The sequence below is a fragment of the Oryza glaberrima genome, chromosome 4 (assembly GCF_000147395.1).
Source record: "Oryza glaberrima chromosome 4, OglaRS2, whole genome shotgun sequence".
Classification (NCBI taxonomy): Eukaryota; Viridiplantae; Streptophyta; class Magnoliopsida; order Poales; family Poaceae; genus Oryza; species Oryza glaberrima.
The window spans coordinates 18,733,441-18,755,443 of NC_068329.1; the positions used below are offsets into that span (position 1 = coordinate 18,733,441).

Below are 22,003 nucleotides of genomic sequence, written 5' to 3' on the forward strand. Positions count from 1 at the left end.
TAAGTGCTTAACCCCTGAATTCAGAAGAGAGGCTGTGTTGGGGCTTTCCTCCACGGTCTCATGCCAACCGCTCTTGGACACACATTTCCCCCTCTTCCCCCGCTCACTTCCAATTTTCTCAAAGGCATCTATCATCGATCAAAATTCTGTGTGTGTTGTATGTTTGTTTACTGTGCTAAGAAAATTATATCAGCAAAAAAAGGAAGAGGAAGGAAGTTCCAAGAACGATAGGAATGGGAGGCATCGAGAAAACATAAGAGCGAAATCTCCACCTGCAACATTCTAGCGAATGGGAGGGGATGGATAGATGGATAGAGCTCATGCTTTCTCATATGTTCCCAGTCCTACTACTCTTGGAGCCTCTCTTTCTTCCTCTTCCCAAGCTCACCAAAGGCCTGAGGCTACAACTACAAGAGTTTCGAAAATAAGAAAAGAAATCTGGGATGTTGAATAGTGTTATAGGTGCATCCTGACTTCTGACTATATATATACTCACTCTAGATGCACTATAAAGAAGTAATGGGACACTGTGAGCCAAATCAATGCACGAACCTACTGCACGGTGCAACGCAGCTTTCACCAGTCAATGACAGTGGGCCCGGGACTTCTACGGTCAAATTGTGTCAACGAAGTGCAAGCATACCGGGGATCTTCTGACGGGTTTGCGTATCTACTCCATCCGTTAATGTTGGGTGTATGTGACATATCCTAGTAAAGTGAATATGGACAGACCGTTGTGTCAGATCCACCCCAAAATCTCTTATATTATAGGACGAAAGGAGTAAACAACTAGCATGCGATAGAGAAACAATGCATTCATTCAGCCAATCAGCCTCTTCAAGAACTGGAGCAACCAGGGAGGAAATGATTCAATCCATATAAAGCTTCAGTTATTAATGCTTGTGAATACTATGCGAGAAGAATGGCGATCACCAGAACCAATAAAAAAAACACCCACAATTTTGAAGTATCTGCTCCGTATCATATGACATATCGTCAAATCTGAAATTACCCCATGATGGAACACTGGAAGGTTTTCGCACGAGGAAAAGAAAAAACATGCATCAATTTCACTTTTTCTTTTTTGTGGAGAAAGTTGAACTACAAAACTTCTTTCGTTTGAAAGGGCCACTGGAATTCACGTAGGAGACGACGAGAATGGGCCAGCCCAATACGCAAAGGAAGACACGAGGGGGGGAGGGGCATTCGGGGAAGAGAGAAGGGAAGGGCCTCTTCGTCGGCGGCGACCGCGAGCTTCCGCTTCCGACATAGCATCGCCGCTCGCCGGATCGGAGAGCGAGGGGAGCACGCCGTGCGCGAGGAGGGCAGCGGGGGCGCGCGGGGGATACGGTTGGAGGCGCTTCAGCTACGGCCGGCCGAGGACCTGCGGCGAGTTGGTTCCGTGAGTTCCTCTTCTCCATCTCTCGTGCTCTTCTGCAACTAGAATCTGTGATGCAATGCGATCCTGTGATTTATGCGATGTGTTTCGAATCAATGCAAGTGTCTGTGCTTGGCTCGTGAAAATGATTTGTTTGATGGTTTGCCAACCCACCCGTGAGGTATTTTTGTTTCTAAATTCACGGAAAAGTTGTTGGTTGTAGGTACATACGTCAGGTTAGATTTAGTGGAATTGTATTAGATCAAGTTGGTCACCTTCTTAGGAGAAAACTCAACGGCAAATTAACATCTCTGTTCAGTTGACTGTACTCATGCAGTAGTGGAGCACAGGAGCTGGAAGATAAACATGTGGGAGCTAGCGTGATAGGAATGCAGCACTCATTTTTTTTGGGAATAGAACGCACTCAATTTAGTATTTTATTTGTTAGAATTGAAGTGGTAAAAGCCACGCGGCATTATGAATGTTTCGAGACAAAATGAGGGTCTGCCCATGATTCATTCTGAGACTGACTGAACCATGAAGCTGCCTTTTGTTTAGAAAAAGTCGAGAAAAGGGTACACTTGAGATTTTTTCACTGAGCTATCTGGGTTAGGATATTCTCAAATGGCAACTTTTGTAGTGGCAAACTGGCAAGTGGCAACTGACAAATCCTTGATTCCCCTCTTTGATAACTTCGTGCAAGCCAAAAGGAAGAGGAAAGGAACACCTGAGAACAATAGGCATGGGAGGTATTGGGAAAACACAGGAACATATTGTGACCCCTAATTTTAAAGGGAAATAATGGTTGAGGCTTTCCTCCATGTTCCCATGCCTAATGCTCTTAGGTGCTCTTTTTCTTCCTCTTCCCAATTTGCCTTCAAGACCTCATCATCTATACTACTGCCAAGCAGATTATATGAGCCAAAGGGAAGAGGAAGGAGTACCTAAGGACAATAGGCTTGGGAGGCATCGGGAAAACATCAAAACAAGTCGACCCCGCTATTTTAGAGGGACAGAAGAGTTTGAGCTTTCCTCCATGTTCCCATGCCCACTGCTCTTAGGTGCTCTATTCTTCCTCTTCCTGACCCACTCTCTCAATCTCATCATCTAAACCTAAACATTAATATATTTTTCTCAACTAAAATATCTCTATGAGCTGAAAGGAAGAGGAAGGAGCACCTAAGAACGATAAGAATGGGAGGCATCGGGAAAAATACTGAGACAAATATCCACCTCCACTTCCAGAAGTGAACACTGAGAGCTCATTTTTCCTCTATGTTCCCATTCCCACTGCTCTTAGACTACCTCTTTCTTCCTCTTCCTGGCTCATCCCAAAGACCTAAGGCTCCAAAAGTTTCAGATTGAGAACATGATCTGTTGATGATGCCTGCTGTGTTGAAGTATATATAGACAGTAAGTGAAACACCATGCGTATATACTGTACATGAGGCAATAAGTATGCACACATCATAGCGAACCATAACACACAACAGTCAGTGACAGTGGGCCATAGATCATCTATTGCTAATGTAGACCTCATGCAATGGAGGCATCGGTGTACATCTTCTGCTTATGCTCATGTAAAAAAGCTGACATGGTAGTCCTTGATTTTGAGCCTTGCAAGGTTGGTCATTAAATCTGAGCCATGCATTTACAGAAGGAAGAAAGGAACTTGTACCATGAATTCATTCTGATTATTTGAGAATGATAGTTAGGTGGATGAAGAAATAATAGTGCATATGTGGAGGATCACCGGAACCAAGCAAATAATTTCTCACAATTAAAGATGATCTGCCCAACATATGATCCTAGCCATTTGCTCATGAACATTACAATGTCCACATAAGCAAAGCACACATCATGTAAGCGTGAGCTCCATTGGCTGATGGGTCCACGCAGGGCATGGAACAAAACTAAAAATTATCATATAGTAGTATTTGGTTTTACTAAAGGAGAAACTATCATGAACTCTTGATTAACACAATCCCTTTGAAGACCAGAACTCTGCCACATTAGTTTTATGGTCATTAGTACATAAGTCAATGTATGCACTGAACAGCACAAAAGTACCAGTTTCAGCTGTGTGATTACCTAATGCAGAATCTAGTATTTCCAGGACAGACTTGATTCCTATTGACTTGGCAGAGTGAGAAATTTTGAGAAACAACGGATATTTAGCTCAACTTCTGCTTAACCAATGTATATAACAAATGATAAAAGTATTTGTGAGTCTAAGCAAAGAGTAATAAAAGCAACTGATTCCACTACCATCTGTTCATTTGAGGCAAAATATATTTAGAGAGCTGCGAAATTGTTTTGTCACTATTATTGTGCTGCCTCTTGCTATTCTATGTGCATTTGCATTTCTTTGCTATTCCCCATTTGTTATCTCATTGAGCATAGGAACAGCTGAAGTCATCTAAATCATGTTGCATGCTAAATTGCTAGGTAATTCTACAAATGATCTTGAGTGTTCATTAGATGTCCCATTCTCTCTCTCTCTCTCTCTCTCTCTCTCCACTCTAGTGTCCACGCATCAGTGTCAGCTCAAATTATCTTGCTCATAGCATTCTAGGTTTCAATTTTTCTAATTTATGTAATATCAACAAAAGCAAATCTGATTGAACTATATTTTAAATCTCAAGTGCTAACTACATATATATCCAGCTTTAAAGTTGTTTGCATAGTGCATTGTATTTTTGTTAGTTTGTTCCAACTCTTATTTAGAGCCGATGTATCAACCTTCTCGTTGCAAGTTTTTTCCCCTAACATGGAAAAGCTTTGCATGTAATTTCATTCGGATGGTTCCAAGTTACCGCCGTAATTTTTCAGTAATCCTAAACATGCATTCATCTGTGAGTTTGTAACAGAGTTCACACTTGCACACTGCAGTTGTATCAAGTGAGCAGTGTGTACTGTGTAGGCATCGGTACAATGGTGAACCTTTTTATTGCCGATGTACTTACTGCAGCTTTCAGAAATAACCCATCTAAAATCTTCATCTAAAACATTAGAAATCGTTAACTAGCAAAAGTATTCCTCTTTTTCTTCATAAAAGTACACTATAATTTCATTAACATTTGAATACTGGCCAGGTCACTAGAGTTTTATAAATCACATAACTTTCTTACTGTGATGGGACTTCAGTACTGATTCCTTACTAGGTAAAATCCACCAACTCAAGAAAAAATACAGTGTGAAACACAAGCTGAACCAAGATTCAGAAACCATCTCTACATATGCATGCTTTATATGGCGAGAAAAATAAAAACACTCTCAAGAAATTGAGCAAGCCAACAGGAAGTGGAAGGAGTGCCTAAGAACTGTAGGCATAGGAGGCATTTGGAAAAACACACAGCAAATTTCAACCTCTAACTTTAGAGGGGAAGAAAACTATATATGTTTTTTCCTCCATGTTCCCATGCCTGCTGCTCTTAGACTCTCTTTTCTTCCTCTTCCCGACTCACTCTCAAGGCCCAAAGCCCCAAACCCTCATTATCTAGACACATGAATATGTTTGGATATTTTTCACTCCCTCCACTAAAATATTGTGCGAATCAAAAGGAAGAGGAAGGAGCATCTGAGAACAATAGGCATGGGAGGCATCAGGAAAACAAGGAAACCAAATCTCAGCCCCTAGTTCTAGAGGCGAAGAAGAGTTTGGGCTTTCCTCCATGTTCCCATGCCCACCGTTCTCAGACCCTCTTTTCTTCCTCTTCCTGATCCACTTCCAATGACTCATCATCTAAACCTATGCATTGGCACTTCTGTTTTTTTCCCTTAAAATAGTAGCATGAGCTAAAAGGAAGAGGAAGGAGTACCTAAGATCGGTAGGAATAGGAGGCATCGGGAAAACTGAGCAAATCTCTAGCTCCAATACTGGAGGCAGAAAATTTAGCTTTAGGCTTTCCTCCATGTTCCTATTCCCATCGCTCTTAGAGTCTCTCTTTCTTCCTCTTCCCTGCTCACTTTCAAGCCAAAGAACTACACAACTTTAACAATAAGACTCAGAGCTGTTGAAAAATGGCTAGTATTGTGTGATATATATAAGGGTCTAGTGAAGTCCTCTAGACTGCACAGAAGCCCTGTGAGCAAATCAATGAACAAACCTAGTGTATGGTGCACCATAGCACACAGAGGTCAATGACAGTGGGCCACATAAACTTACTGTTAAGGTAGGACATCTATGGATGTGAATTAGACAATGTTATTTCTATGCATATATAAAAGGTCTGCTAGACTGTAACCTTGGGCCTTGCATTTACTGAAAGGGTAAGAAAGGGACACTCACATTCTTATTAAGAACGTGAGAAGGGAAGGTGCAGGAAAAGATGGTACTTCACATATGTCATGAACCTAATCTCTGGTTCTTGTGCATAGAGAGACACTACAAACTTCCTGAGGCAGTCAAATAGTGAATATCAAGTGTTAATGACTTGAAATTTTAACTTGAGTAACAACAAAACAGTACAAGGAATTAATACTGCTACGATCCTATAGAAACTATAATGTGTGAAAGCGTGTATTATGTATTTTTACCCTATGGAGCAAGAGGTCCAACAAATATTATGTTCACTAACAACAGGAAAACAATATGGTACAAATAGATATATAGCACCTTGATTTTTCATACTGAGAGAACATCAGGAGACAGTTAACATAATATAATCCTAGTAAAAGCACACTCAGGTATCAACATTTTCTCATCATGTGTGTTGTGTCCGCCCCAAAGTGATTTTACATGTTGATTATGATATTATTTTCAGTCAAAAGTACATCTTCTGAAGCTTCCTGTATTTCCAGGACATGCTTAATTCGAAATAAACAGGATGAATGAGGGATCTTGAAGAGCACCAGGTAGCTTAGTTTGGTCTAAACTTTACCAGAATGTCGAAGAGATTATGGGTGATCCCAGATATCTTGTACATAAGGTGAGAATATAGTAACCTCTCCTGTTGGAAATACAAAGAAAACTGAAGCTCCAAATAGGGATAACCTCCAAATATGTTCTCACTACAATCTTGCTATTGCTAATCGCAGTACCATTACAAAGCTCCATGAGTTCACGGTAAAAAAAAGTTCTCTGAGTTGAATGATACCACCCAATCAGAGTGCCACAGAGATGTGGCCTTGGATTCCACATGCCATTTTCACAATGGATGACATTTTTCAATTTACAATCTATTTGCAGTGACACTGATCTAATTTTTTCTTGAAAGAAATAGTGATATATATGTGCCATTATATGTGTTATCACCTAAATGTGCCCCTTTGGCTGTGCTTCATCTGCTAAAGCATCTTGTATCCAGGACAGGCTTAATCTGAAATATGCTGGCAGAATTAGGAATTTTGAAGAGTGGCAGGTTATTAGCTTAGTATCTAGATCTCACTCTCTAGGAAGCAGTAGGGAAAACCCCTTTTTTCTTCCAAAAGAAGATATGTACTAAACCCTCGTTGAGGGCTAAAGAAATCATAACTAAATTACTGTTTCACCATTGCACAAGTGATTGTGTCCATTTGTTGCCTGGTACGCATCTTGCCGTATGTTTTCTTGATAGCCTATTTCGTTGAACTTAGATGAGAGGATTATAGCAAACTCACTGGAGTGTAGAATGTTGGAAGCTCAAGATATGATTTCTCACTGTTATTAACTTATTATACTGCCCCTCTTGCTAATAAATGATAATTTAGAGCCCATTTTATTGCTGCGTCATGGCCTGTGTAATCTTACTAGGAGTAGGAGCAGTTACTATTGACTTGTTACAAATGGCCTCTGGTATTCATGATACATGTACTGTTCTCTCCATTGTTCTGCTTCAAGTATTATTCTTCACAAGAATGTTCTGAACAAATTAGCAGTCTAAGTTATGGAATAGAAACACTACAACATTAAATAAATACATGAATTTATATCCTGACAGAAAAAAAACTGTTCCTTATTTAATTTGGTAATATTCTTAGATGATGTAAGCATCCCATAATTATGCATCTTATGGATATATTCCTGAACAATCAAAAGCTAACTTTTATGTCATTATTTTAGTAGATTGACACTAAACTAGGCTATGCCATCATTTGAACTTTGGTAAGCAAAACATGCTGAAGTAAATGAAATTTGGACTCTGCTGCTTGAACAACTAAACTATACAGTCCTTCTAAATTTTTGTGAGACCAAAGGAAGAGGAAGGAGCACCTAAGAACAATAGGAATGGGAGGCATTAGGAAAGTTGCAAGCCAAGTCTCCACAAACATGGAGCTTGCACTTTCCTCCATGTTCCCATTCCTACAGCTCTTAGACCCTCTGTCTTCCTCTTCCCAAGTCCCATCACCTGAAATGGAAGCCTTTTTCCTACTAAGACAAATGTGCAAGCCAAGAAGGAAGGGGAAGGAGCACCCAAGAACAATAGGAATGGGAGGCATCAGGAAAACACAAAGCAGGATCTCCTTTGGAGGAAATTTAGAGCTCATGCTTTCCTCCATGTTCCCATTCCCACTGCTCTTGAACCCTCTCGTTCTTCCTCTTCCCTGGCTCACCCTCCCTATTACCAAGTCCTGAAGTTTCAGAACTCAGAGAAATGAGCTGTGTGAGTATATATAGATCATTTGGCCTGTGCTATGGAGAAATATATAAGCAACAAGGACTCCTACTGCATGGTGCCCTGTAGGACATACCAGTGATGGCAGTGAGGGCCACAAAATTCTGTGCTGTAAATGTAGATCAACATTTGTGGTTGTGGGGAAGATCTTCTGTCCTTGCATAGTAACATATACAAAAAACTGCCAGCTTAGTCCTGAACTGAGCTGTGCATGTACAAGCCGAAGAGAAAACAAAAGGAGGATGCATGGGGCAATAGAGTTAGACACATCTAACTTGCTGGTCCTTGTTGGATCTTTGGCAAAGAGGATGCATAACACAAAAGAAAAATAATCTGAAAGAAGAGTGTTGTTATCATCATAATTAAAGTTCTTGTAGAATTGGTACAATTCAATAAAACTGGGGCATTGCCCTGTTATTCTATAACATTCCGGGTACAAACAAAGTTGCAGTAATTAAGAGGGGAACAAAATTAGACCAACAAACGAAAACACTATTTGGACTTCACAACAGGGGAAGTGATGGATTTGAACTTCAATAACCTTGATCAATTAAATTACCTGATAACTTTATGCAGATTTTAGGGCCATATTTTTGTTTTTTACTTATGGTGCTCAAAGCATCCAGATCACTGATCATCAATCCGATGGGCATGCACTAGCATGCCACTGAAGGATTGCATCCATCATGTTTCCGATTCTTCAGCATGATACCATGTGATGTTCAAACTATACTTGTTGTACACTAGATGACTAGGACAGGCCAGTTTCAGCATGTACTGATGGCAAATCGACCTTCAGGTTGGTTAGGCATGTACTGAACTGCTGATGGCAAATCGACCTTGTGATGCTGCTAACTAATTGAAGCTGCCTAATGTTGGACTTCGAGTAGAAGCAGCAAGTATGTCTTCTCAGTGCTACTGCCCACTGGCATTCAGTCTTCTTGCTGATCTCCCTTGTAGACAAAATGAAAACAAGCTTGTGATGCTGGATGGAGTGATTGGAGCCAATCAGTTGCATATGGTTTAATGTTCTAACTCCCTCCATGCCGAGTGACTTATTGCTGTTTGAAAATATGGAAAATTTCTTTCTGTCCAAATACCAAATGTTTCTAACATGTGCTTGAACTCTTAGTTACGTCCTAGTGACCGTCTGAATTTATATTAACGTTGTGTTAAGGTTCCCACTATGCCACTATGATAGAAGTTGTGTATGTAATGCTGAGTTAATTAGTGTAAATTCTCATGGTTACAATGACTTAGGTGAGTGATAAGTGAGCAATTCACAGAAACATGAGCAGTTCAGCATATGGCTTCTAGTTTAGGGAGCCATGTCAAAAGTTTGTACCTTGTGTTGTTTTTCAGAATTTTATATTCTGAATTTGTTTTTGTGCATCCTTTTTACATGAAAAAGGATACTACTATTCACTGTTTTGTACAATGCAGAGTGTAGGAAATCAGTTAGAAGTTATGATGGAGATAAAATTGATTCTATATATTTGTACTGTAGATGTTTTGGCTGCCAAAAACTAAAAGTCTTTGGTCTCCTAAAATTGAATATGTTCTAGTCAAATTAAGTCCAAAGGCTAGGCATGTCCGATGCATGGATCTAAACCATCTTTCTCCTGTACATTATGCAAGCTGAAAGGAAGAGGAAGGAGTATCTAAGGACAATAGGAATGGGAGGCACTAGGAAAACACAAAAACATTATCTTTACCCCCCACTTCTAGTGGACGAGAAAGACGCTGTAGGCTTTCCTCAATGTTCCCATTCCGACTGCCCTTAGACACTCAGTTTCTTCCTCTTCCTTACTTGCTATAAAATTATCGAAGCCTCCAATCAAAATCAATACACAGATGTTGTTCTATTTTCTTTGCTCAAGTAGACTGTGCAAGCCAAAAGGAAGAGGAAGGAGCACCCTAGAACCATAGGAATGAGAGGCATCAGGAAAACATGAAACTAAGTCACCACCTCCAATGTAGAGGAGACATTAGCTCTTAGGCTTTCCTTCATGTTCTCATTCCTACATTTCTGAGATCCTCTCTTTCTTCCTCTTCCTGGCTCACCTTCTTGATGAAGGCTTTCAGAGTGAGAAGCTGAATCTGTAGAACCAACCCATAGGTGGAGCCTGGAGTATATATAGAGCCTTTACTGTAGTGTGTTGACAATGTACACAAGTAGTGAATGCCTGGATGGTGAATTGGTGACACATTAGTAGGTCATAATAGCCAGAGAAGGTGGAGCTATGGCGCAATGCATTTATTAATTTGGATTCCTTAATAATGAGAATGCAAATTGTAACAGAAGTTCCTTTGCTAGTTCTGCAGCCGAGGTGCCACTACTATGTAAAATCAAGGAATTGCATGGCCAATAAATTTAGCTTTTTGGTGATTCTGAATTTATTCATGAAAATTTCTGCTGATTTTTGTATGTTCTTATTTATGCTTCTTTATATTTCTGTATGGAACCAAGCAATAGTGTGTCACAATAATACAGCTCGAAAAAGAATAGCATTTGATTTAGCTTATCAACAGAGTCTATATATGGACATATGGTATCCTCAAATCAGGAAGATAAATTTGTCAGTATTACCATATTACTGTAAGCCTCAATTCCCAAGGACTTGAAGATCCAAATTGACATTGTGCATGATAGCATGAACAAACAAACCCATGACATCGATCCATTTGATTGATTGTACACATGCTGAAAGTATCATGAACTACTTTTTTTTTTTAAAAAAAAAAAGACTAGAAGGTAAGCATTGACATTCTTCTTCTCCTTTTTTTTTCCCCTTGATCATGCATGTAAGCAGCCTAATAAAGCTCTCTGTCCTGTCCTTGTTCTGCTGTATCCATATATTCATTCAGTACATGTTGGTTTTCAGTCTTCAGCTATGCATCAAGTAATTAGAATGCAAGAAGAACATGGAAATAAAGGAATCTTGAATATCATCATTTCGCCTCTGCAAAGTTTCAGAGATATTAATGACGTAAGTATTTTATTTAAATTTTAGTGAGGCATATATATAGGTGCTGCCATTCCCTTTCTGATTGAGAATTAAAAGGTGCATATAGATGCTAATATATGTATTTGTCCATTTCTTTGTTATGTTCATGTGATGGGGAGTATCTCAGTAGTGTCGTTCAATCCTTTCAGATCATTTTGCATATTATAGATGCTAAGTGCTTAGTGCTGATATATACTCCATAAATGATAAGAGTTTATATAAAATAAACAGCATACATGCATGTCTCTATGCTGAGCTGCTTAGTTACATCATGTGTATAAGTGTATTTGTGCTCTCTTATCTATCTTGACTATGGGTTCATCACTGAAGAACTAGTGATGAGTATGTGCCATTTCTGGATCAAAGAGAAGTAGTGTCATTTAGATGTTATCAAGTATGAATACAGTTTCAAACTAGTAGGGAATGTGGAATTTTTAGACATGTTTAGGTGTGCAGGATTTTTTTAATTGAACCATCTCTCTGAAACGTTAGATAATTAGAGCCCAATTTCTTGCACTACACTCCATTTTCTCTTCTTCTTCATGATTCACTCTAAAATGTCCATTTTCCAGTGTCCCCCTTTTGTTTTCTCTGCGGAAACAATTGAGCAAGTCAAAAGGAAGAGGAAGGAGTGATTAAGAATAATAGGAATGGGAGGCATTGGGAAACACTCAGCCAAATTTCCACCTCTATTGTCAGAGATGGAAACTAAAGGTTTAGGTTTCCTCCATGTTCCCATTCCAACCATTCTTAGACCCTCTTTCTTCCTCTTCCCGACTCACTGCCAAGGCATCTAAATGTGGACATGGATACATTTTGTTTTCTCTAGTAAATTGGTGTTAGCTGAAAGTAAGAGGATCGAGCACCTAAGAACTATAGGAATGGGAGGCATCAGGAAAATCATCAGACCAAATCTCCAACACCAGAGGTTAGAGCTTAATTTGGCTTTCCTTCATGTTCCCATTCCTACTGCTCTTAGAGTCTCTCTTCCTCTTCCTGGCTCACCCTCTTTTTGGCACACAGCTACAAGAAACAGAAGCTTGAACATTTTCTTCAGAGTACTAGAGTATATATAGACCTATGCAGTGCAGGGCTGTGAAGGATAAATGAATTGAATCTGGTAGATGGTGCACAATAGTACACTGAAGTGAATGATCACATATATTGGCCAAGAAACATGTACAAGTCACTGTACAACATCTGCAGGGATGTGATCTTCTGGGTACATCAGAAAGCTGATTGACATAATGAAGAGTAAGCAGAGAACAGTGCAGACACTTGGGATCTTTTGAGAGTAAGAATTCATAGTGGAGAAAGAGTCAATGTGAATCTGAATTTAAAGTGGATCCTGTGTCTGTGAGTGTGGAACATTGCACGTTCTTTTCTGATACAGATACTTAGCAAAGTTACTTGTACTCAAGTATTAAGCCGTAGCAACACATACGCTGTAACATTAAATTCACTAATGCTATCTGACAAAATAATCACCAGGACTTGAATAGCTAAGCAGTTTTGTCAATCTCTCTTTTGGGTGCTGCACTGTCTTTGGAAACTTAAATGCTCAGGATATAACGGTGATGTGGCCATGTTATAGGTCATATTAACTTCCAAAACGTTTTATCTGACAGTATTAACCTTCAATTTCTCATAGGTTTCATTTATCAAATTTTGCTAGATTTCAGAATAGGCACCTTGTTCTACACTTATACATCTTTTCAGAATGCCCACCTAGTAAATAGTTTTTGCAAGAAGAAACGACATGTTTAGAACAAAACACCATCCATACATCAATACCATGTTCACTTTTGCATGCACTGATTAATGCATAATTTGTTTGGCTTTCATGGACTGGATTCTGATGAATAAACATGGTTGATGTCAATGAGCAGACGATTGGATCAGCTTGGACTGAACACGTACTATTTTCTGACTGCGAGTCCAAGGAGAGTAACAAGTAATTACACTGTCACCCTGCATTCCTTCTACAAAATTATTAAAATGGAACTGTCAAAATTGACTTCATGGTTGCAACAATGGGCATATTTACTATGAAATAAAAACAAAGACATGATTACGGGGGCTACAATAAAAACCGATGAATGCAATAGAGGAGATGCTGGTGAAGGCCTGTTTTTTACAATGGGGTGGTGATGGATGATTTTCCTCCAAAATTCTGTACGAAATTATTACCCTCGCTCAGTCAATTTCGATATGCCTACCCTATGCTTCATTTTTTTTTTCTTGTTCTTCATGATTCACTCTAGAATTACCATCATCCAATGTCCTCGTCTTTTAGTTTTCTCTGCTGAAACATTGAGCAAGTCAAAATGAAGAGGAAGGAGTGATTAAGAATAATAAGAATGGGAGGCATTGGGAAACACTCAGCCAAATTTCCACCTAGAGATGGAACAAGCAGTTTCCTCTATGTTCCCATTCCCATCATTCTTAGACCCTCTTTTGTGGACTGGAAATGCTAGGACTATCTCCCATGATGGATTCTTTGTTTCTTTCTTCTCAGAGAGGAAGAATTTCTGACAGCCTGTGGATTGTTTTTTAGATCATGTGACAGCCTGTGGAATGGATCAACGAACACCTTAATCCATATTAGAAACACCAGTGGTTCAGCATATGACTTCTAGTTTGGTGAGCCATGTCAAAAATTTGTGCTTTGTGCTGTTTTACAGAATATCATATTTTGAATTTTCTATGCATCATTGTGCATCCCTTTTGCATGAAAAAGGATTACTATCGATACCATGTTGCACAATGCAGTGTAGGAAGTTAATTAGAAGAGACTGAGGTTGTAATTTGTTCAATATGTAGAAGTTTTGATGGTTAACTAAATGTTTTGGTTTCTCCAAAATTTGAATATAATCTGCCAAACCAACTCCAAAGGGTAGGCACATCTGATTCATGGATCTAAACAGTAAATACTCTTTGCCCTATACTTTGTACAAGCCAAAAGGAAGAGGAAGGAGTATTTAACAACAATAGGAATGGGAGGCATTAGGAAAACACAAAAGAATTATCTTCACCCCTAATTCTAGTGGAGAAGAAAATACTGTAGGCTTTCCTTAATGTTCCCATTCCCACTGCTCTTAGACACTCAATTTCTTCCTCTTCCTAACTCGCTATAAAACTATCGAAGCCATCCAAATCAATACATAGATGGTTTTCGCTTAGGCAGATCATGCAAGCCAAAAGGAAGAGGAAGGAGCACCTAAGAACAATAGGAAAGAGAGGCATCAGGAAAACATGAAACTAAGTTTCCACCTCCAATACTAGAGGGGACAATAGAGCTTAGGCTTTCCTTCATGGTCTCATTCCCACAATTCTGAGATACTCTCTTTCTTCCTCTTCCTGGCTTGCTTTCTTTGTAGAGGCTACTATACGGGAGAGCCTGGAGTATATATGGAGCCTTTACTGTAGTGAATGCTTGGATGGTGGATTGGTGAGGCACTGAGGCCATAGCATCCAGTGACAGTTGGGGCTCCTCGTAACTCTTAAGAATGAGAACGGAAAGCACAGCACGAGTTCCTTTGCTTGCCCTGCAGTTAATGCCAACCCTCTTTCTAAATCAAAGAAATGCACAGGCAGTAAATTTAGCTTCTTTGTGACGTCGTTAAAAAATAATGATAATTTAGCATCTTGGTAATTCGGTATGTATTTATACAGTGTCTGCTAATTTCTTTATATGAGTTTCTATGTTTTCTTTTTTTATATTTATGGAACCAAACAAATAGTACGTTATTAAGTTGCAGCTCTGGAAATAAAGTCCATATATAGTAGTAGCCTCAAACCAGGAAGGTAAATTTGCTACCGTTATTGCAAGGCTCAAGTCCTAAGGTATGGCTGATTTAAATTAACATGGCACATGACAGCTTGAACAAATAACCCTCAATATTGATCCAGTTGATTAATACACGCTGAAACTATCCTGAACTGCTTTTTCAAAAAAAAAAAAAGAAGGAGAATCATGAACTAGAAGGTGAAAACACATCGACATTTTCTTTGTTTTTTCCCTGATCATGAGCATCCCAGTAAAGCTTTTCTTTCTTTTCCTTGTTTCGCTGTATGTGTCGATTCATTCAGTATATGTTGGTTTTCAGGTCTTCAGCCATACGCAAAGGCATCAAATAATTCGAATGCAGGAAGAACAAGGAAATGAAGAAATCGTGAAGAGCATCATGCAACCTCTGCAGAGTTTAAGAGATATTAATAAACTCAAATATTCTTGTTTCAATTTTGGCGAGAGGCGTATATATAGGTACTACATTTCTGTTCGGACTAAGTTACAATGTGCAAATAGATGCTAATTTATGTACTTGTCCATTTGGTTGCTGTTATGTTCCATATGAGATCTCAATAGTGACAGTTCATTTTGCATATCGTAGCTGCTAAGTGCTGATATATATAAATGATGTACAGTTTGCAATGTTACTTCATGCATGCACGTCTCTATGCGAAGCTGCTTCGTCACATTAGGTGTATTTTTTTTTTACCAAAACATTAGGTGTATTTTTGCTCCATCATCTATCTTGACTATGGGCTCACCACATAAGAACTAGTGATGAGTATGTGCAGTTCATGGTTCAAAGAAACATATCTGTCATTTTAGATGTTATCAGATACGCATACGGTTTCAAACTAGTGGGGAATATGTGGAATTTTTAGACAGGTTTTGGAATGCACGGTTTTTCTCAGTTTTTTTAATTGAACCATATTCTTTTGAAAGGTTAGATAAGAAATATTAGAGCCCAATCCTTTTTGTTCATATGACTTACTACATACTATCTGACTATCTGTCTTTTTCATGATTCACTAAAATATCATGTCATCCAATGTCCCCTTCTTTTCTTTTGCTCTGCTGAAACAATTGAGCAAGTCAAAAGGAAGAGGAAGGAGTGATTAAGAATAATAGGAATGGAACGCATTGGGAAACACTCAGCCGAATTTCCACCTCTATCGTCAGAGATGGAAACTAAAGGTTTAGGTTTCCTCCATGTTCCCGTTCCAACCGTTCTTAGACCCTCTTTCTTCCTCTTCCCGACTCACTATCAAGCCATACATCTAAATGATTTTGTTCTTCTCTACTAAATTGGTGTTAGCCGAAAGTAAGAGGAACGAGGACCTAAGAACTGTAGGAATGGGAGGCATCAGGAAAATCATCATACCAAATCTCCAACTCCAGGAGTTAGAGCTTAGTTTGGCTTTCCTTCATGTTCCCATTCCTACTGCTCTTAAAGTCTCTATCCTCTTCCTGGCTCACCCTCTTTGGCACACAGCTACAAGAACACTTTCAGAAACCAAGCCTGAACCTCTTGAACATTTTCTTCAGGGCTCTGGAGTATATATAGACCTATGCAGTGCAGGGCTGTGAGGGACAAATGAATTGAATCTGGTAGATGGGGCACTGTAGGACACTAAAGTGAATGACATTTACTGTGACTGAAGTGAGATCTTCTGGATACTACATCTAAAAAGCTGACTGATATAATGGACAGGAAGCAAAAGAACCATGCAGTCACTCGGGGAGTCGGGTCTTTAAGTATAAGAACTGAAACTGGTGAAAGAGTCAATGTTTTTTTGAGAATATGCGAGGGGCGCATCTCTATATTAAAAAGAAATAAAAGTATTTACAGAGCGGGCCGAAAAATCAAAAACACGAAGGGGACAAGATACAGGAGGGGGGAGGAGGAAGAAAATAAAAGCCTAATCTCCCAACGAATGTGGCGACCTTCCACCCGACATAGGGGTCGCCATGGCCGGTATCGCGGCTCTAGCCAACCGCCAAAGGTCCGCTTCGTCCGTCATGGCCCTAGCAATTTCCGCCCACGTCCTACTCTTTTGGTTGAAGACCCGATTGTTTCTTTCTTTCCAAATCGTCCACGCCACCAAAGTTGCAATGGTGTCGAACCCTCGACGATGTTCCTTGGCCATTCTTTTGCGACTGTCACATAGCCAGGAGTGAAATGAAAGTCAATGTGAATCTGCATTCAAAGAGGATCCTATCAAACATTGCACGTTCTCTTCTGCATACTTTGCAAAGTTATATAATTACAGGAGGAACATGTAGTCTAGCTTATTACAAATGTTGCTTTTGATTGAAAAAAATACAACTACATGTTACTTGTACTCATGGAAGGCACTGTCTCAATTATTAAAGATCAGTAGCAAATTGCAATACATTGACTGCAACATTAGAGGCACTAATTATATCTGACAGAGTAATCACCGAGAGTTGAATAGCTAAGTATGGATTCAATCTTATACATACACGTGAGAAAGGTAAAAAAGAAAAAGAAAAAAAAAGAACGAACGAAAGAAAGAAGACGTGTCCAGGAATCAGGATATAGTGGTGAAGTAGCCATACTAGGAGTAATATTCACTTCCAAATGTTTGAGTGACAGTATCAAGCTTTCGTCAGAGGTTTCATGATTTCATATGGTAAATTTTGCTGGTTTCAGAATAAGAACCTTGTTCTACACTTCACTTCTAAAGCACAACTGGAGAAGATGATAAATGGCCACCTAGTAAATCTCTTTGCAAGAACAAACAGCATTTTTAGGACAAAATGACATCCATATATCAATAGCATGTTCACTTTAAACGCATAATATCTTTGACTTTCAGGGACTGAATTCCGATTAACATACTCTCTTTTTTTTTTTTTGCTGGGTTGGCCGAAGACAAGGCCAACCGATTTCAGTAAGTTTTTTTTTGGAGAAAATTACAAAGTACAATTTTGACATCGACAGCAGGCACTAGGCAGTACAAATTCATCTTGTTAAGTCCCCAAGATGAACATACTAATTAACTCATCGTAGATGCCAATGATCTCATGGTCATATGCATTCTTCATACCTGAGAGTCATCAGCAAATGATGGACTAGCTTAGACTGAACACCTACTATTCTCTCCCTGAAAAACCTAGAGAGTAACCGAGTGATCACGGTGTTATCCTGAGTCCCTTCTACAAAATGCTCTGTATTTTTGTGGACTGGAAATGCTACGGCTATCTCCCATGATGGATTCGTTCTTCTTCTCAGCCTATGGAATTGAAATAACCAGAGAGATACACACAAGGAAGAAGAAGAAAGAGGGAGAATGTTGTTTAGAACTCCAGGTCCATCTAGTGATCTAAATGTGCTAAAGAATGCAAGAACAGAGTGATGTAGGATCATGTGCACTGATCTGTTGTTAATGTTGGATATATCATATATGAAGACAAGCAGTTACCAGTCTGATGCCACAAATTTTCACCACCTTGCTTCTTCCTTTGTGTTCTTTCAGAGTTCGGGAACATGTTCATGTTTTTCTTTCGTTTTTTTTTTACTGGTGTATCTACTAGTAGTCTCTATTGCAAGTTGGAATCTTAGTTTGGTATCATTTGGCATGAACAGAATCTTTGTTTGTTATCATTGCCATCATTTGTCATGAACAGAGTGGTTGAAAGTTGGATTCTTTTTTTTTCTGAGTCATCTACTTTCTCTAATTGCTATCATTTGTCATGATCATGTTTTTACTTGTCTGAACTCTGAAGAGGTCATATCAGATATAATCAGCAAACTGATGGTAGCAAATTTTTACATACTAAAGTCAAAACCAGTAAGCGAAGCTACCATCCTATGCTTATGCAAGAAAACATGCCAAAGGAACAAAGCAAAGAAAATACTGAAACAAACCACCAGATGAACAGATGGGATGAAATGAACTATGAAGAACAAACCACACCAAGCAATGCATCCAGTTCATATATTTTGCGGACAAAAGGAAGAGGAAGGAGCACCAAGGAACAATAGGCTTGGGAGGCATCAGGAAAACTCATAACTCCATCTCCAATCTCATCTGAGGATTGGAGAGGGGCTTAAGCATTCCTTCATGTTCCCATGCCCACTGCTCCTTGGCCCTCTTTTCTTCCTCTTCCAATCCCGCCTTCGAAGATCTCAAGCTATCAAAAATAAGTGTTCTAATTTCTCCACTAAAGTAATCGTGCGAGCTGAAAGGAAGAGGAAGGAGTGCTTAAGAACGATAGGAATGGGAGGCATCGGGAAAAAACCAAACCAAATTCCACCTCCATTGCTGAGGAAGAAATTTGGTTTTTAGGCTTTCCTCCATGTTCCCATTCCCACTGCTCTTAGGCTTTCTCTTTCTTCCTCTTCCTGGCTCACTCTTGTCCTGAAACTCTGAAACCAGAAGGCTCAATTGTTCAAGTTCTCCAGCTCCAAGGTATTTATAGACATGTAGTGCAAAAGTGCAAACAATGGCATGGTGCACAATTTGACCTACAGTTAATGACAGTGGGGCCATGGAATGACACTGACCTGTCCTGTGCAGCACATGCAGGGTGAAGATCTTCTTACCCATATCCAAAAGGGCACATGTTGGTATTATAAAAGGGGAAAAGTTGGGTGAAGAAAGGGGCCATTCCTTTCAGATTGTTTGAGAGAAATATGGTAGCATGGGGCAAGAGAATAGATGTTGTCTTGTTTAGGTGAAGTACCATTGAGGGGATTACAGAGAATGATAGATAGAGAAACTTAGATGAATTCCATATAATATACAAAAGAAAAAAACATTGCAGTGAAAATTATCCCTTTTGATAGCAGAAAATAAAACAGAATACAAGGTACTCAAGACATGAACCGTTTCAAGAAACAACCCTGATTAGAGATATTCCAATTCCATATGAGCTAAATAAACAAAACCAAAATGTATATGTATACTTATACTGTCCTATTGTGTAAGCATTATGATGTACAAGTTCTGAGCTGTGGACAGGAGCATGCAAGCAGAGAGACATAGAAGGAAACAAACGCATTTGATTTCACAAACTAACACGAAAACTATCAGGAGCCATCAACCACAACCCCTCGGCAGAAAACACATCAAGATGTAGTGGTCGTATATTCAGGCTGAATTCACTGTACACATTACTGTCTGCTGAACCACCTAGTATTTCCTGAACAAGGTTCGGACACAAAGGAAGAACGAGGTCTTGAAGAGAGTTCGGTACTTCTTCCACCCACCGAAGAACTTGCCAATTGCAACTTTGTAGCTGGGCCTCTGCTTCACCAATGTGTAGTACTCAAGTAACCTAGGTCTGCAGTTGATGTATTCCTCATCAAGGTCCAAAAGAGTGATGCGTGCGAGGATAGGAATGAACACCGAATCCGCAGGCGAGAATTCATCGCCAGCAAGGTATTTGCCGTTGTTGAGCTGTGCTTCAACATCATCGAGGAGTTTGCTCAGCTCCTCCTCGCTTTGCTTCATAATGTCAGGATCCTTCAATTTGTCTTCGGTCTCATAAGCCTCACGGAGCTTAACATGGTACATGCTGGCTAAATCTGGGGCTTCAGCCATGCGAGCAATCAGCACTCGCCGTATGAACTTGGAGACAAACGCGCGGTACTTGATCGGGGTGTGAGTGAGAGTGAACATCTTCGGATTCCAACTATCAACTTTCTGCATCCATTGGTAAACCTCAGTGTTCACAGGGACGATTTCACCACTTAAATGCACCGCAAGCCTGTCAAGGTACCTATGACAACATCGAAACAGATAAATGAGCATTCATATGTCATGCCTGATCAGCAAAGTTAAACATGCCCATCATATTTGAACTCGCGATGTGAATGAAGAAACATACTGAATTATATCGAAGGCCCGATAAATGACATGGGCGCCGTTCTGGAAGACGGGGAGTTTCGCAGAAGGGTTCATGCGAAAGAACGCCACGTTCATGTTCTTCCCGGTCAGTGGATTGACATGGTATGAGGTGTAGTCAATACCCTTCTCTTCCAGTGCCATCCGCACTTTCTGACTATCCAGCGAATAGGGGTGGTGATATAGCTGCATTGCTGCAGTAGCAGCAAAGAAAGATGCAATCAGTACAGATTCTCAATGGCTATCAGTGGAACATGACGAACAAGCGTGCAAGTGGTCTAAACTAATAATCGTTTGTGTAATTTAAAATACAAATCTCATTGTCAACAGAATTTCATGACAGGGGTCTAGTTGGTGTCCACACAACTACACAAGTGAGCAGTGGAGTTCTTTTTTTTTTTTGGCAGATAGCTACAGTACACCAATGAAACTGGTACTGATTTGCACGCGGAGAAAGCCGCACAGCATTCACTGTCGAACACAATTTGATCGAAAATTCTTTCTTGGACGTATTTTCTGCATATCTTCCGCTGCTAGTTTATCAAGAAGATACTAAATTGTACCGGCAAAAAAAGATCTGCCTTTTTCATATAAATCCTAAAAAAGTGGGGGGGGGGGGGGGGGCAAGAACCAGCAATCACGCTTTGCCCCGATCAAATCTCAATACAAAACGCATGCTTTTCAGTGCAAAATCAAAAAAGAACTTTCAGGACGGACAGAAGCATCAGAAAAGCCTATGCAAACCGCTCTTCAAGAAAGGGGGGAAAAGAATACCACTTTCCAGTTTCCATGATCTCTGCCATTCGTCCCAACCCCCCAAAATTAAGCTCCACGTAACCACCGCAACACACGGACCGAATCTAAATCCCCCAAGAGCCAAGAAACAGCCAAAATCCCACTCGGAGATCAACCAAAACCCCCACCCATCCAATCCACTCGTCTGCTCGACTGCTCTCGCATCAAATCCTCTCCCAACTCCCAACACTCGCCGAGGGGAAGAAAGAGAGAGAAGAAACGGGAGGGAGGAAGGATGGCCAACCGTACCTCCACAGAAACGGGGTGAGTAGCCGGAGACGGAGGCAGCGGGGAGACTCTGGAGATGCTTCGCGGGAGATTCTTTCCTCCCGGGCGGTGGAGGAGGCGCGTTCTTGGGTCCGCGCGTGTACAGCGGCAGCAGCAGTTGGGTAGTAGGAGCACTTGGGTGGGAGTGGGAGAAGAGAGCGGTTTGGTTCTTGTCTTCTTGATTCTCCTCGTCCTGGCTGGATGTTTTTGAACTGTTAGTTAATAAATACTCCCTCCTCCGTCCCATAAAAAAAACCATGTGACATGTTCTAATAAACATATATATATATATA

At 40.0% G+C, this 22,003-nt stretch overlaps 1 protein-coding gene and 1 long non-coding RNA gene across 2 annotated transcripts; one reads left to right on the forward strand and one right to left on the reverse strand.

Annotated features, from left to right (window-relative positions):
* The first annotated feature begins 1,081 nt into the window (after positions 1 to 1,081).
* On the forward strand, positions 1,082 to 12,863 carry LOC127771247 (uncharacterized). Its single transcript, XR_008017114.1, has 3 exons — positions 1,082 to 1,402; positions 6,182 to 11,910; positions 12,006 to 12,863. It is a non-coding gene; the product is annotated as an uncharacterized LOC127771247 (long non-coding RNA).
* Positions 12,864 to 19,560: 6,697 nt separating this feature from the next.
* LOC127769776 (glutathione S-transferase TCHQD) lies at positions 19,561 to 21,911 on the reverse strand. The gene is made up of 3 exons (XM_052295404.1): positions 21,693 to 21,911; positions 20,632 to 20,842; positions 19,561 to 20,523 (listed from the first exon to the last, which is right to left on the reverse strand). Exons 2-3 carry the CDS (start codon positions 20,838 to 20,840, stop codon positions 19,935 to 19,937), a joined length of 798 nt encoding a protein of 265 aa, XP_052151364.1. The 5' UTR covers positions 20,841 to 20,842; positions 21,693 to 21,911; the 3' UTR covers positions 19,561 to 19,934.
* Between the last annotated feature and the right edge of the window lie 92 nt (positions 21,912 to 22,003).